We start from the raw sequence: 14,876 nt of genomic DNA, 5'->3' as shown, positions 1-14,876 counted from the left end.
TTTAAACACTTTCACCGCAGCTGAACGAAACGGACAACCGGATTTGCACAGTACCTTAAAACGGAGAGGGGGCTGTAGCTGAGGCAGATGTTCCTGGTAGTGCCTGCAGTCTCACGGTTCCTGAAGCGACTGTCGGCCTGACACGAAGTAGGAAGACTGGAGGGTCCTGCGCCACCCAGGGAAGAAACCAGCAGCAGAGCAAAACAACAAATAAAAGGTGCCATCCTTAAAACCCACGCAGGGTCCGACCTTCTTGGCTATCCGGCCCACTGTAGCTCTGTACAGCGAATTCGACCAGAGGAGGGGTCCTGGCTTGTAGTTTGGGCAAACTGGTTGGTCCCACCAGCTCAAGGGAAGAGGTTTCCTGGAGGATCTTCTCTGTCGTCGGATTCTGGCAATCCGGACCTGCAGCAGGGCTTCACCGGGCGGTTCAGTCGTGCTAGGGGTTCTCTTCTTCCAGTTCCTCGTTGGTTCTTTTGTTCCAGTGGCGACTCTGCCTTTCCAGTCCCAGAGACCTGCTTTTTATGCAGTTTTCCCCCATTCATACAGCCTGCCTGTCAATCACACAGCAGGGTGGCTGGCCTGGGAAGGCCAGTCCCCTTAGCCAATCAGACAAGAATGCGACTTGGGTTACCAAGGGAACTCATGGCAGGGGTCCGAAGATCCCTCCCTCACATCCTGCCTACTTAGACTATCAGGCGCCTTAAGGGGGGGGGCCTCTGTGCAGAAGCCTGCGAAAAGACAGCAAACAAAGGAGTCATCCCCGGTTTGGCGCGCAGAGAAAAACACAAGAAAGTCTTTAACAAAAAGAAATGGCGAATAAACCCAGCCGGAACCAAAATAAAATGTATTTGGTCAAGCGGGTTTATGTTCGAGGCTAATATAATAGCCACATTTATATAATATAATCACGGTAGAAAAGTTAGGGTAGTTACCACTGCCACCAGCCAAGTCTTAATGTTAATGGAGCGAAACTAGGCTCCAAGAGGCACAGACAAAAGGGGATAAGAGTTAACCTTTCCAGTACTCCATGTAAGATGGGGTGTACTGGGTCTGTGGTTTAAAGTGACTATATAAAGTTAATATCAACTTTACCTGTTTCTGGGGGACAGTAGTCAGCCCCAGAAAAATGGAGTCAGTGGGAAGTCTCAAAGACAGCCCTGTGTCACTGCACTGAAGGTGCTGTGTAACGCACACAAAAAGTGGTGCTCATGGAGTAGGTGAGGCTCCAGTGCCCAAGATCACACAAAAAGTGAAAACACACACAGCAAAACACATTCAAGAGTGAAAAAAAGGCTCACACTCTTACCAGGTGAAAAAATGAACCCTAGAAATGCAGCAAAGCTGATGAGGGACTCCGTAGGTAAGGGAAATTAACCATTTATGACAATTCTACCTAACACCCGCATGCTGGCGCTTCGCGTTAGTCTGCTAGAGCAGCGTAACGCTTACCCCCGCTCAGAAGACCTTACCTGTTTCAGCACGTGTAGCCTCAGTCTCCGGAACCCTCCAGCATCTTGCCTTGAGGTCAGCGACACCATCGCCTCTCGTCTGCAGCTACTCCAGCATCTTACCTTGAGGTCAGCCACACCACCGCTTCACTTCTGCAGCTGCTCACGCATCTTACCTGGGTCAGCCGCACCATCGCTGGAAGCACTGCTATCGCTTCCCCTTCTGCAGCCACGCGCATATTTTACCTGGATCTGCAGCCCCTCGCGGGTGCCGCCCGGCATCTTTACCAGTCCCGAAGCTTCCATCAACATGGGATCTTCTTCCGACGCACCATCCTCAAGGATCTTCATCTCCAGCCGCCTGTCGGAGTTCGGAAACCGCCCATCAAATACTGATCAGCTGCACCTGCAGAGGGAAAGGAAACACAAGGTTAGCACTTGCATAGACTTTCATACTCTAAGCAGCGAGCTTCAGGTAGAGGCCACTTACCTCTGGTAACTCCTCTGGAGTATCCTTTGTCATCACACGTTCTTGGGACATCTTCATACCTAAGGGAGAGGACAATATAGGGTTACGGACAATAATCATGGAGGAAGATGAACACAATCAATGCGAACAATAATCATAGTTACGAAACTTACCTTCCAGACGGAATGGTCGCAGTCGGTCTGGACCTTCACGCCAAGGACCAGTGACGCAACTAGGTCCATCTATAGTGCCCCTGCTGGAAGAAAGCAGGACAGAGAGTTCATCTTTCAATCAAAACAGGAGCAGAACCAGTATCCTCGGTCCTCGATAATGTAGTGGCTGGGGGAGAGAGCTGATCCACGGGAGCCAGGTCCAGGGAGGGCTCCTATAGCGCCCCAATGACCCCGCTAAGACCAGGTGAGCGTAACAGACCTGTAGTCATGTGACATCCGGGAAAAGCATGCTTTGCCGAAGCGAAAGGACATAACGCCGCTGCTAAATCATGCCCAAGGAGCAATCCGTATCAGTGTCCGACTTGATGGCTTGCAGTGTGCCATCAACTTTCTTTCCAAAGAGTTCCACCCCATAGAAGGGCATATCAACAACCTTAAATTGAACCTCTCGATGGAAATGAGTCGCCTTGAGCCATCCCAGACAGCGTAGGGCTGCTCCATTTCCCATTTTTCTGAGACCAGTGTCTGCAATGCTGATAGCCACCAATATAGCATGGTCTGACGCAGCCCCACCTTCATGAAAAAGGGCAAAAGCTTCCCCCTTGTCATCAGGCAAGAAATCAAGAATGGGGCCACAATTCCCTGTTGTATTGGGACAGGAAAGCTATGGAATTAGCCACCTTGATGGTAGTCGCAGCATTGGCAATTATGCATTTCCCAAAGGAGTCAAGTTGTTTTCCTTCCTTGTCGGGTGGGACTATGCAAGGAGAGGATCTGTAAGCGACACGTTAACAGGCCTCAGTAGACACCACTGAATCAAGGCTGCGCTTTGTACGCAGTCTCAAGGGTGGAATTCTGCACCTTCTACATGGTCAAGAGACCATCCTCCCAAATGTCATTGAGGACATGTATGGAGACCACAGACTTTCTAGTATGTTCCCTCCTTTAATATAGGAATCCTTCCTTTTTCTGTCCTTGTAGCAGTAAGTCAAAACATTATGCAGGCCTAGTTGTGAGGGTGTGAAAGAAATCACTTGGCGGGGGGGGGCGTTTATCAGGCTCACCATCCCCTGGGACCTGATCATCAAATTAATCTGTGGTATCTGTTTAATTAGACACCACCCTGCGAGAAGTCATCCTCACATTCAGTGTATTGGTAGATGGCAGAAGGGCTGGCATAGGAACATGTTGAAGGGCATCTAGTTGGAGGCAACGGGCGTGCAGGAAGATTCCGACGTGGAGAAAGAGAAGGAGTAGGCAGTCTATATTGTAGTTCACAGACAAGTGTCTGTAAAGTAGACAATATTTCCACTGACCTGTCACAAGTCTCTGAGTAACTAGAAGCCGGCTTTGGATGTGTTCCTGAGGGTTCAGGAGGTGCACCTGGGGGTGGAATGATAGGAGGAGGAAGTGTTGGAACTGATGGATGAACCTTCTCATATTAGTTCTCAGAGAACACACCTTCAGGACCCTCAAAGCCTGTGCCAATGACATGCTCTAGGATTTCTTCCAGGGGACACATGGAAGGGCCCGGGACAGCGGCAGAATATACAGTGCCAAAGTAAAGACTGGCTGTGTACGAGTAGACACTGCCGGAACTGAAGGCATAGCTGTTAAATCGTTTGCACAGGAAACTCCTTTAGGGGCAAAGGAGGTCGCTGATGATGAGGTACGCACCGTGGTTGTAGACTTAGCAGCAGCAGATGGATTCTTTTGTATCATCGACAAGGTCATGGACAATGAAGTCTGAGCCATAGACAGTAACGGAGCTGTGGAAGAAGTTGTTGACAGAGTGAAGGACTTGACCCTGTTTCTGGGCTGTCGACAGAAGTGGCGTGACGGGTGCTTATTGATCATAGATGTCGAAGGGCCAGCAAGAGTCGTGGAGGAGTGCTTCGTGGACAGCGAAGACTTAGTCGTTGAGGTTGTCAATGATGGTGTCATTGACTATGTTGACACGGTGGCAGCCCGAGCGTGGTTGATGTGTCCCTTTTTTACCCTCTTTCCGCAGGATGATTCCTAGTGGGACGTCAACCTCTTGGATGAGGGAGTACGCTCCAGGGGTTGGCTCTGACTGAGAGAGAGGCTGAATCGGAGGCCACAGCACCTTCGTTCAACCAAACCACCAACCTTCTATGACATTCTTTGATTTCCTTGGTAAAGAATGAGCAACAAATGGAGCAGATGTTGATGTCATGGTCCGGGTACAAACAATAAAGGAAGTTGTTGTGATGGTCTTCAAAATAGACCTTTTGGAGATAACGGGGCGGGGCACAGCATGGGCCTCACTGTGGAAGCTGAAATAGCTACCAGGAGGCGAAGAGAAGTTGGAACAAGACCACCGAGGGATGTGTGGAAGCTTGTAACATCGCAATGTGTAGATGAATAGTTGGAAAATGAAGAATTATCGATAAAATCATTGAAAAGATGAGACCTTTTGAGCAATCCCAACACTTGAACGTGCAGTACAAAAACCTGCAGGTCACCTCCAGGAGTGGAGCTAAGGAGGGACTTGTCTATTGGCTGTGGGGCAATAATATGCAAAATTATACTAAAAGAATACTTAAGTGACAGCAGTTTTAAAATTTAAATGTAAACTGCTTTTAATATTACCGAGGATTCCCAGCCTGACTATGGAGAATATTCAAACAGCATGTGAATCTATGAAACATCCAATGCTGGAGAATTCTGGCATTTTCGTAATCAAGAAAGCTCAGCTAGACAAATAATTTTGGTTTATCACTGAGAACAGTGAGATAACTTGGGTCTGCACAGCCAAGTAGGCCATTTTCTTCTTCGATGCTATAAAAGGACCAGGTTCCTTACCTCTAACTCCTGTTCTCCTTCATGGGTCTGGCCCAGTAAAAAAGAAAAGCAGTTTTGTTTAAGCTTGAAAACGGCATTTCTCCTCTAAACAAATCCCTGTCCTTTGGGTCATACTGCCTCCATCCAGTGACCGTCGTCTCCCTAAGCTCCACCCTGGTGGCCATCTTCAGATTTGGTATAGCATGTAAAGTGGCAGCATGAACCAAGAAGTGCCACAGAAGGGAAGGAGGAAGGATTTGCATGTGAATCCATGCCAGACCCATGCTGGAGAACAGGAGTTGCAGGTAAGCAACTTGTTAGTTCGCCAGCATGGGGTTTGGCAGGGATTCACATGCTCATGTATGCAACTACATTGCAGTACATATACACAACCACAGAGGTGTCAAGTCTCAAAAGAACCAATACACTTACCCCTGGAACAGACTCACCTCAAACCAACAGGTTGCGTAGCACTGCTTGGCCGACCCGGGACTCCTCCCTGGAATCTGTGTCGATGCCGTAAAATCTTGTGAAGGTGTGGGCGACCTCCACGCACCAGGACAACAGATGTTGAGCAGGGGAATACCAGAGAGAAACGCTGTTGTCGCAGCAATGGCTCTGGTGTAATGGCCTCTCAGCCGGCCTGGAAGAGGTCTGTTGTCCAGACGATGATGGCTCATAATGCAGCCAGAGAGCCACCTGGATATGGAAGCCTTAGTCAAGGCCTTACTGTGATTCACAGGTCCAAAATTTAGAGTTGAGATGTATTCCGAAAATCCTTTGTGCATGCCGCATAAAACTTTAAGGCAGAAGTCCTTTCTGCCAGTGTAGAAGAGTTCGGGAAGAAAACTGGCAGAACCAAAGGCTTGTTGTGGTGAAATTCCGATGGAACCTTTGGCATAAAGGTTGGATGGGTCCACAGCACTACCCTTGTAGCATGGAAGGACAAATACAGCTGTTTGCACGAGAGGGCCTGGATCTCCCCGATCTGCCTTGCTGAGGTGATTACCACGAGGAAAGCAGTCTTCCACGAGGGAAACTTCAGTGGGGCCTGATGCATTTGTTCAAATGTGGGGGGGGGGTTCCCATGAGCTTTGTCAAAACCACGTTGAGCTCCCAAGCTGCAGCAGTATCCTTCACAGGTGGAAAGTGCCTCAAGAGGTCTCTGAGGAACTCCTTTACAAGTCTGTGCGACCACAGTGAGGGCTTACCAGGTGTCCTTGTGTAACGTGATATGGCAACCAGATGCACCTTGATTGAAGCATGAGCTAGGCCAGCCTTGGCCAGTGAAAGCAGGTTTCGGAAGGACCTGCGGAGCTGTGATCCGCAGAGACGTATATTTGAGTCCACACTGGGAAAGGTTTCCATTTATGTCCGTAGCATGACAACATACAGGAAGCACTGGCCTTGGCTAGTATCTTCTTACATTCCAGCGGCAGGGAATAATGCCAAACTCTAGGGCTGCCAGAGCCAGGCCGTGAGGTTCTTGGACTCTGCGTCGTGGTGCAATATCACCCCTTCTTCTCTGGTGAGAAGATCGGGAAGTGGAGGCAGCCGGATGGACGAAGTCACTGACAATTGGACCAAGTCCTGGTACCAGATCTGTTGGGGCCACCCTGAAGTAATGAGTATCATTCTGCAATGACACTGTCTGTGTGTTGATCATGCGTAGCAGGAGCTGGATCGGTGGGAACGTGTAAAGGGAAAAGCCCCTCCCACAGGCATGTGAAGCATCCCTTAGGTTCCTCGGCTGAGGGAACCTGCTGGTGAATCTCTGGCACTTTGAGTTGGCCGACGTCGCAAATAGGTCGATCTGGGGGTAAACCCCACTTGCAGAAGAGAAGAGATACTTGATCCTGACTAAGTTCCCATTCGTGGGACACGCAGCTCCCTGCTGAGCGAGCTTGCGGTGGTGGTCTTGGTGCCTGCCAGGTGAAATGGGATGAGGAACATTTCCCGAAGCATAGCCCAGTGCCACAGGGTCGGGACTTCCAGGAAGAGAACCGGGGAGCATGTCCTGCCCTGCTTCCAGGTGTCGAACATGGTGGTGGTGTTGTCCATGAAGATTCTCACCACCTTCCCTCGCAGCAACAGCAGGAATGATTTGAGGGCCCAGAAGCCTGCCCAAAGCTCCAGGATGTTGATGTAAAGGTCCTTTTCCTCCAGAAGCCAGAGGCCTCTGGCATGCAGCTGTCCTGTGTGGGCCCCCCGCCCCTCTAAGGAGGCATCCGATGTGACTGTCGCCCGGTATGGTAGTATCTGAAAAGGAGCACCTTGCGAGAGATGTGGGCGCACTCCCCACCATCGTAGAACTTGCTGGGACTCCTGGGTGAGGCTGATCTTGTCTGTCCAAGAGCCTGTGACCTGCAGCCACTGTACGTCCAGAAACTCCTAAAGAGGCCTCATCTTCAGCATGCAAAAAGGGATTAGGTGGATGCAGGAGGACATCATGCCCAACAGCTACTTCCTGGCTGGTACTGTCGCGAAGTGCACAGACTGCAAACACTGTACCTTCCCTAGGATGGCCACCTCCGAGGGGGTAGTCTGGCATGCGACCGTGTTGAGACGGGCGCCCAGGAACAGATTGTTCTGCTATGGTTAAACACAGGACTTGGGATAATTGATGGAGAATCCAAGCTCTGTCAGCAAACGAATGGTCTCCTCCATGCAGTGGTTTGCCAGTGCGTGAGAGTGGAAGTGGATGAGGCAGTCGTACAGATAAGGGCTGACGTGGATGCCCTTGAGATGTAGGTGCTCTGCCAACTGAGCCAAGTGCTTTGTGAACACCCTTGGGGCTGATTTCAGGCCAAAGGGCAACACTTTGAACCGATAGTGCCGCCCCGGACTACAAAACGTAGAAACTTCCTATGTTTTGGGTGGATGGGGACATGAAAGTAAGCGTCTTCCAGATACAATTCCGCCAGGAAGTTCCCTTCCTCCAGCTGACCGCGCACGTGGTTCAACGTGACCATTCTGACTACTGGGACCTCAAGTACTTCTTGGGGCATTTTAAGTCTAGGATCGTCCGGCACCCCCCTGACTTTTTTCATACCAGAAAGTATTTGGCGTACACTCTGCTGCCCCGGAGGCTCTGGGGGACTGGTTCCATCGCCACCTTCTTTAACATGGCTTGAACCTCCTGCAGTGTTCTTGCCATGCAGCGGGGGGAATGCGAGGACACCTGTGCTGGAATTCTAAGGCGTGCCCCTGATGAAGAACATTCAACACACATTTTTCCGTGGTGATGGTCTCCCACTAGTCGACAAAGTTCGCTAGCCGGCCTCCCACTGGGGTACAAAAGTGGGGGCCCTGATTCCTGGCCGGTTCAGGCTTGCTTGGGCATCAGCGTCCTGGGCCGTGGAACTTGAGGGCTGATGATAGGGGGCGTTATACCCATTGTAGGACCTGCCGAAGGTCCCCCTTGAGGATTGAAAGGACAACAGCCTCCCCAGCTGTAATGCCCCCTGGGAGTGTACCATCTCTGTATCTGTCTTAATCGTCTGGAGAGACTCGTCCAGTCTTGCCAAACAGATTGTCCCCATCAAAGGACATGTCAACCACCTTGGACTGGACATCTGCCCTGAAGTTGGTGATCTTCAGTCAACCTTGACACCCCATTGCCCATCTGTCAGAACCCTGTATCCCTGATGCCAAAGCCACTGTGATGGCATGATCCGAGGCCACCTCTCCTTCCTGGAACAGGCCCAGAGCCTCGACCTTCGTCTCGTCTGGCAGGAAGTCCAAAATGGGCTTGAGTTTATTGCATAGCTCCCTGTCGTAGCGGGATAAGATGGCCAGGGCTTTAGCGGCCTTGATGGTGGAGGCCATGGTGTAAATGATGCACTTGTCCACTGCATCAAGCTTCTTCCCCTCTTGGTCTGGAGGCACCTTGGCCGAAGACGATGGGTTTGCCGAGCGCTTCCTGGCGGCGAGAAGACAACACGTAGTCCAGAGAAGGCTGCAATCTCAGGTACCTTCGGGCAGAGGCCAGGACCCTATATTTTTTCTCCAGCCAAACTTTCCTCCCAGACATTGTCCAGCAAAGGGATCATCATGATGGACTTCCGTCTGGACTCCCCGGCATTGGTAAAGAAACCCCCTCTTTCTTTCCCTCCGGTTCCAAATAGAAGAGGGCGGAGGCCCTCAATATCATGGGATGAAAAGAACCAACCTCATCTGGCAGTGAGGCCTTGGTGGCCTCATCAGCACCTAGCGGCTCCCTGTCTGCCGGAATAAAGACATCAGATTTGTTGGTATGAATTGCAGTAGTGTCCGTATCCGTACCAGTGTCGGTGCATGGCAGCTCCTCCTCCACTGGGGTCACCTGCCGGTGAGCCAGTGGCGTTGGTTGACGTCTCGAACCTGAAGGATCCCTTGGCTTATGCTTCAACCTGGAAAAGCTCCTGGCCAGCGGTCTCGTAGGACTCTGGACCGGCACAGGAGTAGTATCTATTGTACAAAAGTGTAGATTGTCGTTAGGAGGTTCAACATGTCCCTGGGCGCTGGTTGAGGCATGAGCGGAGCAGCCGGCAACGACCCTCGGGCTGAATCGCCTCCTTGGGGTCTCCAGTAAATCAGGCTCTCCTCGTGGAGATCTGTCCATGGACAGGGACCCATGGACCCCTTTGTGGTTTGAGTAGTAGCCCTCGGGTGACAGTTCTTTGTCTGAGCTCGTTTAGGTGGGCAATCCCCTTGGCTCCATCCAGGGCACACTCTCCTGCCTAGGGGGAAACTCTGTAGTCAGTAGCGGCTCCTTGGTCTTATCCACATCCTTCGGGAATGAAGCGACAATGGGCACATTAACGGGCGCATCACCCATGTCCGTAGGCTGAGCAGCATCCGAAGATGTACGCTGTGGGGGCAAGGCCACCCGTGGGGTCGCAGTCGTCTTAATTGTAGTAATAGTCGTCGAAGAAGCGGATGCTGTTGATGGCGGGGCCATGGTCGTCGATGGGGTTAATGCCCTGGGAGATGAAGCAGTCGTCGACAAAGTCCTGGTCGAAAAAGGTTTTGACGGTGGATGAGTTGAGCAAGTTTAGAAAACTTCAAGCCAAATAAATTGAATTAAAGATTTCCAATAGGAAGGCATGTGATTCATCTGTTTTACCTGTACTAGTGCTACACACAACCTTTTTTGCACACATATCTAACACACATAAATGGCATTGTTTTAGATTGAAAGCGGCAACCATGACTTTGATAAACAAGTTTATGATCCCATCCAAGGAGATACCTTACCAACTGTTGATAAAATGAAGTAACTAGCGCTACTGACCTGCTCCGTGTAATGTCGGCTGTAAATGTGTCCATTTTATGAAAATCGTGCTAAGAGATATTTTTTTCTCATGTGTTTAATGTTGGATCAAATTACACAGTTCCTTGAAATAGTCGTTCTGAGTAGTTAACATGGCTGTTTTCTTTATTTCAGGCATATGTTGTTGAGGACAACAAGCAAGTTATTTTAGAAGGTCAACATCATGTTACTCTTGAATGTGTTGGTAGAGAAGCATTATCCTTTCCTCAAAAGCAGGTACTGTGACCATTGTTTTCTGTTTTTTAATTCTGCGCTGAGGCCCACCTTTAAGGTATATGTAGCCCAATACGGATTGGTGGTGCATGTTCAATGCCCTATCAAATAGAGCCTGGCTGCATAGACCGCACAGGTGTTCTTGTTACCATAAATATAGAGATACTGATTTTCTTAGTTTTCCTATGCAGCCAGTCGGTTTCATTCTTTTTAACCAATTCATTAAAGGTTGCCTAGTCGTATCCTTTTTTTTTGGGCCTCTATAGAGAGGGTTTCCTCTCTCCTGCCACTACTAATATCATTAGTACTGAAAGAAGTGAGTGACTTGAGCCTTGCTTTACTTTTCCCTTGTTCTCCTCAAGTCAGGCTTTTCCCTTCGGTCACGGGAAAAATATTAAGCATATATGCCCAGCAAGTGCTATCACTGCCTCTGGCCACCTAGTAAAATTTGTTAAGGACAGGTCTGGTTTGGTTATACAGTAGACTACCTTAAGCATGGCTTAACACACTGAAAGCAATGAACAAAATAGATAACTCTGACATTTTGGGCCAAGATGCCGCTCTCATTAATGGGAAGAGCCACGCTGTTGAAAATGGTAGTGCTTCCAAGGCTGCTTCATTATTTCACGAACGTTCCATTTATTATACCTAAAGCCTTCTTTAAGAAACTGAACACTAGTTGCCGGAGCTTCCTGTGGCATAACTCGAGGTGCAGGATGTCGCTGGAGAAATTGCAGAGACCATACGAACAGGGAGGGTTAAAAGTGCTTGACTTTCTGGGGTATTTTGTGGCGTGCCAACTACAGTTTGTCACGTATTGGCTGTCTGATGAACACTCCCTAGACATAACATTACTACAACCGCCATGCACCGCATTCTTTTTAATGGAAATCGTATGCATCACAGCGCCACGAGATCCTGAGCCCCCCCTTACTGCTGAAACTAGGCATGAGGATATGGCATAGAGCCTGCCGTTTTTTTGGGTAAAGTAAAACCCTACTCGCCCCAGATTCCACTAGTGACGCTAAAAATAGAGTATGAGCAATTATGGCTAAATGTTAGGAAATACTGGGATACAAGAGGGGTGGTGACATTGGGGGATATATTGAAAGAAGGATGTCTGATGACCTTTAGCAAGATGGTTTCGGAATCAGAGGTCCGGGTGGGGCAACACATAACCTATGCTACACTCATTTTCAAAATAAAATTGAAATGGCCAAGAGCAGAGGGCATATCGGAAGAAGATAAAACAATTGAAACACTCTATAATATCTCTGATGGCGACACGCAGTATTGAGATTGTATGAGATACTGATGGAGAGACCGGATAGCAATCTAATACAGATTCAGCAGTGTTGGGAAGTAGATTTACAAGAGCAGCTGTCGGAGGCTACCTGGATCAGGACTATGGGGTACCATAAGAAAGTGTCCAGAAATGCAAAACTACAACTAATCCAGCTACATGTCACTCATAGAACATACCTAACTCCGAATAAAATCGCAAACTTTAGGAACGCAGCAGAACAAGCTTGTCCGAAATGTGGCCTGATTAACGCTGACCTGATACACATGTTCTGGGCCTGCGCAGAAATACATCAATATTGGGAGGCAGTGGCCCGGACCCTAACTAGGGTTGGATTGTCGTCAGACCTGGTTTCCCCCAAGGTGTGCTTGCTAGGGATCTTTCAGAGACCGAAGCAGGCCAGACATGCAAGTAAATTAAGAGATCTAACATACATACTGGCGAAGCACAGGATAGCAATGGGGTGGAAGGCTCGTCACGGCCCATCGATAGGGGTGTGGTTGAAGGATCTCCAGAAATGGGCACATGCAGAAACGGCTGTGTGGCAAGAGGCATCCCGCAGGGGCCAGGAGGAGCAAAACATGGATTTAGTAGCTTGGAGACAGCTGATACAAGAACTGGCTTCCCCGATAAGCGATGACACCCAAACATAGATAAATACACCATCACAATCTGAGGCATAGAGACACTTTGAGAAGTTCAACTAGTTTAATATATATCATAGGTAGACATAGTATGTGGAAGAGGCTGGGAGGGAATAGAGGGCGAGGGTTATGAACAGGCGAGCAATATGATGTACCATGGAAAATGTTTTACAGAGTCTGTTATCTGGGTTTTGTTTGAAAATTAATAAAATACATGCAAAAAGAAAAGCCTGGCTTCCTGCCAACTTGTATAGGAATTAGCACCTCAAGCTCATTCCCCCATCCACCCCAGCACCTTGTGCTGTACACTTAGAAAAACTGGCAGTACCCCCAAAGGCATGTGCTTTGGGTCACTGAGTTTCCAATGGTAATTTAAGCAATTCCAATGTAGAAATAAACTATTATTATGCTTTCTTTTCTCGTAAAATATGTAGCCCTACTCTAGAAAGGGGCTTCAATGGATTGCATTCTCCCGTAGATTACTCATCTGATAGATATCCCTTCCAGCGTCAGCTGCTCAGAATCATTTTTGACAGGTGGTGTAGTGCGACTCTGCATCGACCCATCTTGACTCGGCCGCGCCACACCTCGACTCTGAACTTGACGTCTGCAGTACATAGAACAGGTCACTATGCCCGAATACCTCAGTTCCTTTGTTCCGTGCATTTGGCACGCTATTTTCAGAACAGTTCTCGTCAGTAAGACATTTTTTAAATTAGTTGCTGATATGTCGGGCCCTAAAGCTTTGGGATTCAAACTCTGTCAAGACTGCGGCTTGAAGTCCTTCACAGACCCGCACGGTATCTGCTTGTGGTGTCTCAGGAAGGAACATGTCGATCAGTGCAGTTCCTGTCAGTAGATGAGCCCGAAGTAGATTAGGGAATGGTTGTCGTAGCGTTCAGGCAGCCCCCATTGATGCCTCCGGCACGTTAGGTCGTCAGGCCCCTACACTGAAGGCCCCAAGCCCGAGAAGTCGGACAGCACTGCAAGAAATCGAAGAAGCGCATGCATTCTCGAAGCAGGTCACATCATCCATCTTCATTGTCCTCAAATAAGAAAAAAAGACACCATTGGCGTAGACATAACTCTGACTTGTCAGAGGAGCGGGGTAAGTCATGTCCAGCTACAGGTGCCCTGAGAGTGGGAGTGTGTTAAGGAGCAAATGCTCCACCTTTTCCAGAAGACCTTGGTGGGCATGGCTCCAGCCTCGATGCCGCATGCGAATGAGGCACCAGTTGCTCCCAGAGGTTCCGGCACCAAGGTGACCACGTCTGGTCCTACACCCTCATGCTCCGCATAGACTGCGAAGCCTATGGCTGTGCCAGTGGCTGTCATGGCGCAGAGAGGTGCTCGCTGGAACGATCCCATCGTAACTGACAGTAGAGTGCCTGTTTATTCCCGACTCTCGATTGCCGTTCTTCTACTCCATGAAGTTGATTTAACGACGACAAGCAGAATCCAATGTGTGGGGGATTTGGGGGAGCCGATTTGTTCACGGCCCAAGCAGATTGCTGGCCCTGGCTGAATATCTATATGAAGCAAGTCGGCTTGACACATCCCCTGACCTCGATTTTCAACAAGCATCCCCCTATGGGCACCCCAATGCCCAGCTCAGCAAAACTGTAGAAAGGGTGAACATAGCCTTGGGTCTCGACACCCAGGCCAAGCCCTTTGCGGCATAGGAACTCGGACATTCTCGATACAGGACCAATGACTTAGAGTGCATTACCATTTAATGTGGCCATATTGAACCCATTTCGTACACTCTGGCAGAGCCCATGTTCCACGCCAAACTCACCAAAAAATTACAAACCGGCTATGGGAGACTTGCCCTTCCTGTATTCTCAACCTTCGCCAGAAGGTCTGGTGGTCCCAGCTGCCACAGTGAGCTCTAGAAAGGCCACATCCACCTCCACACGGACAGGGAGTCCAAGAAAGCGCATGCCCTGCCAAGAAAGTCTTTGCATCAGGGAGCAAGGCCCTTGGGGCGGTCAATGCCACCTGCGCTAACTATTCCCACAGGCAGTGGAGGATTATAGCAGAATCCATGGATCACCTACAGGCTGGAGAGGTGAGGTATTGTTTTTTTAACCCGATTGATGATAAGGGCGTGCCAAGCACTACAGTTGGGCCTGGACACTGCCGATTGCATAGGCCATGCCATGGGACGTCCACCGTACTGCAGAGGTCAGCATACTTCCACAGTTCATGGTTCTCATGTAACGTCCAAGCCAAGCTCCTGGACATAGCTTTTTAATGTGAGCACCTGTTTGCCCGAAAGCTGAAGAGTCCTTGGAGAAATGTATGGACTCCAAGTTAGCTGCTAAGTCGCTGGGCCTAGCTGTGCAACAGCCAGCCAAGCAATCTTTCAGCTTCTCCCATGGTGGTAGAGGTTACAGACGATATGTCCTGTTTGGAAAGAAAGTACAGCTCCCTCAAGCCAGCAAGGGCAGAGATGATTCCCGCGTCCTGGTCATGGCAGATGTTAGGCAGAATCCTGTGCA

The 14,876-nt window shown here is 49.5% G+C and overlaps 1 protein-coding gene across 4 annotated transcripts in view; it reads left to right on the top strand.

Moving 5' to 3' along the window:
- Window positions 1-14,876, top strand: part of TRAPPC8 (trafficking protein particle complex subunit 8) — a 2,435,788-nt gene that overhangs the window by 2,336,407 nt on the left and 84,505 nt on the right. For all 4 annotated transcript variants that reach the window (XM_069620968.1, XM_069620966.1, XM_069620965.1 and 1 more), the window contains one exon: window positions 10,327-10,428. In XM_069620968.1, the coding sequence (XP_069477069.1) occupies window positions 10,327-10,428 (102 nt within the window). The remainder of the gene's footprint in view (window positions 1-10,326; window positions 10,429-14,876) is intronic.

Source organism: Ambystoma mexicanum, chromosome 5q (genome assembly GCF_040938575.1).
Source record: "Ambystoma mexicanum isolate Mex_15411 chromosome 5q, UKY_AmexF1_1, whole genome shotgun sequence".
NCBI classification, from domain to species: Eukaryota; Metazoa; Chordata; class Amphibia; order Caudata; family Ambystomatidae; genus Ambystoma; species Ambystoma mexicanum.
Note: the sequence above shows the minus strand (reverse complement) of the source record. Positions and strands in the feature narration are given on the sequence as shown.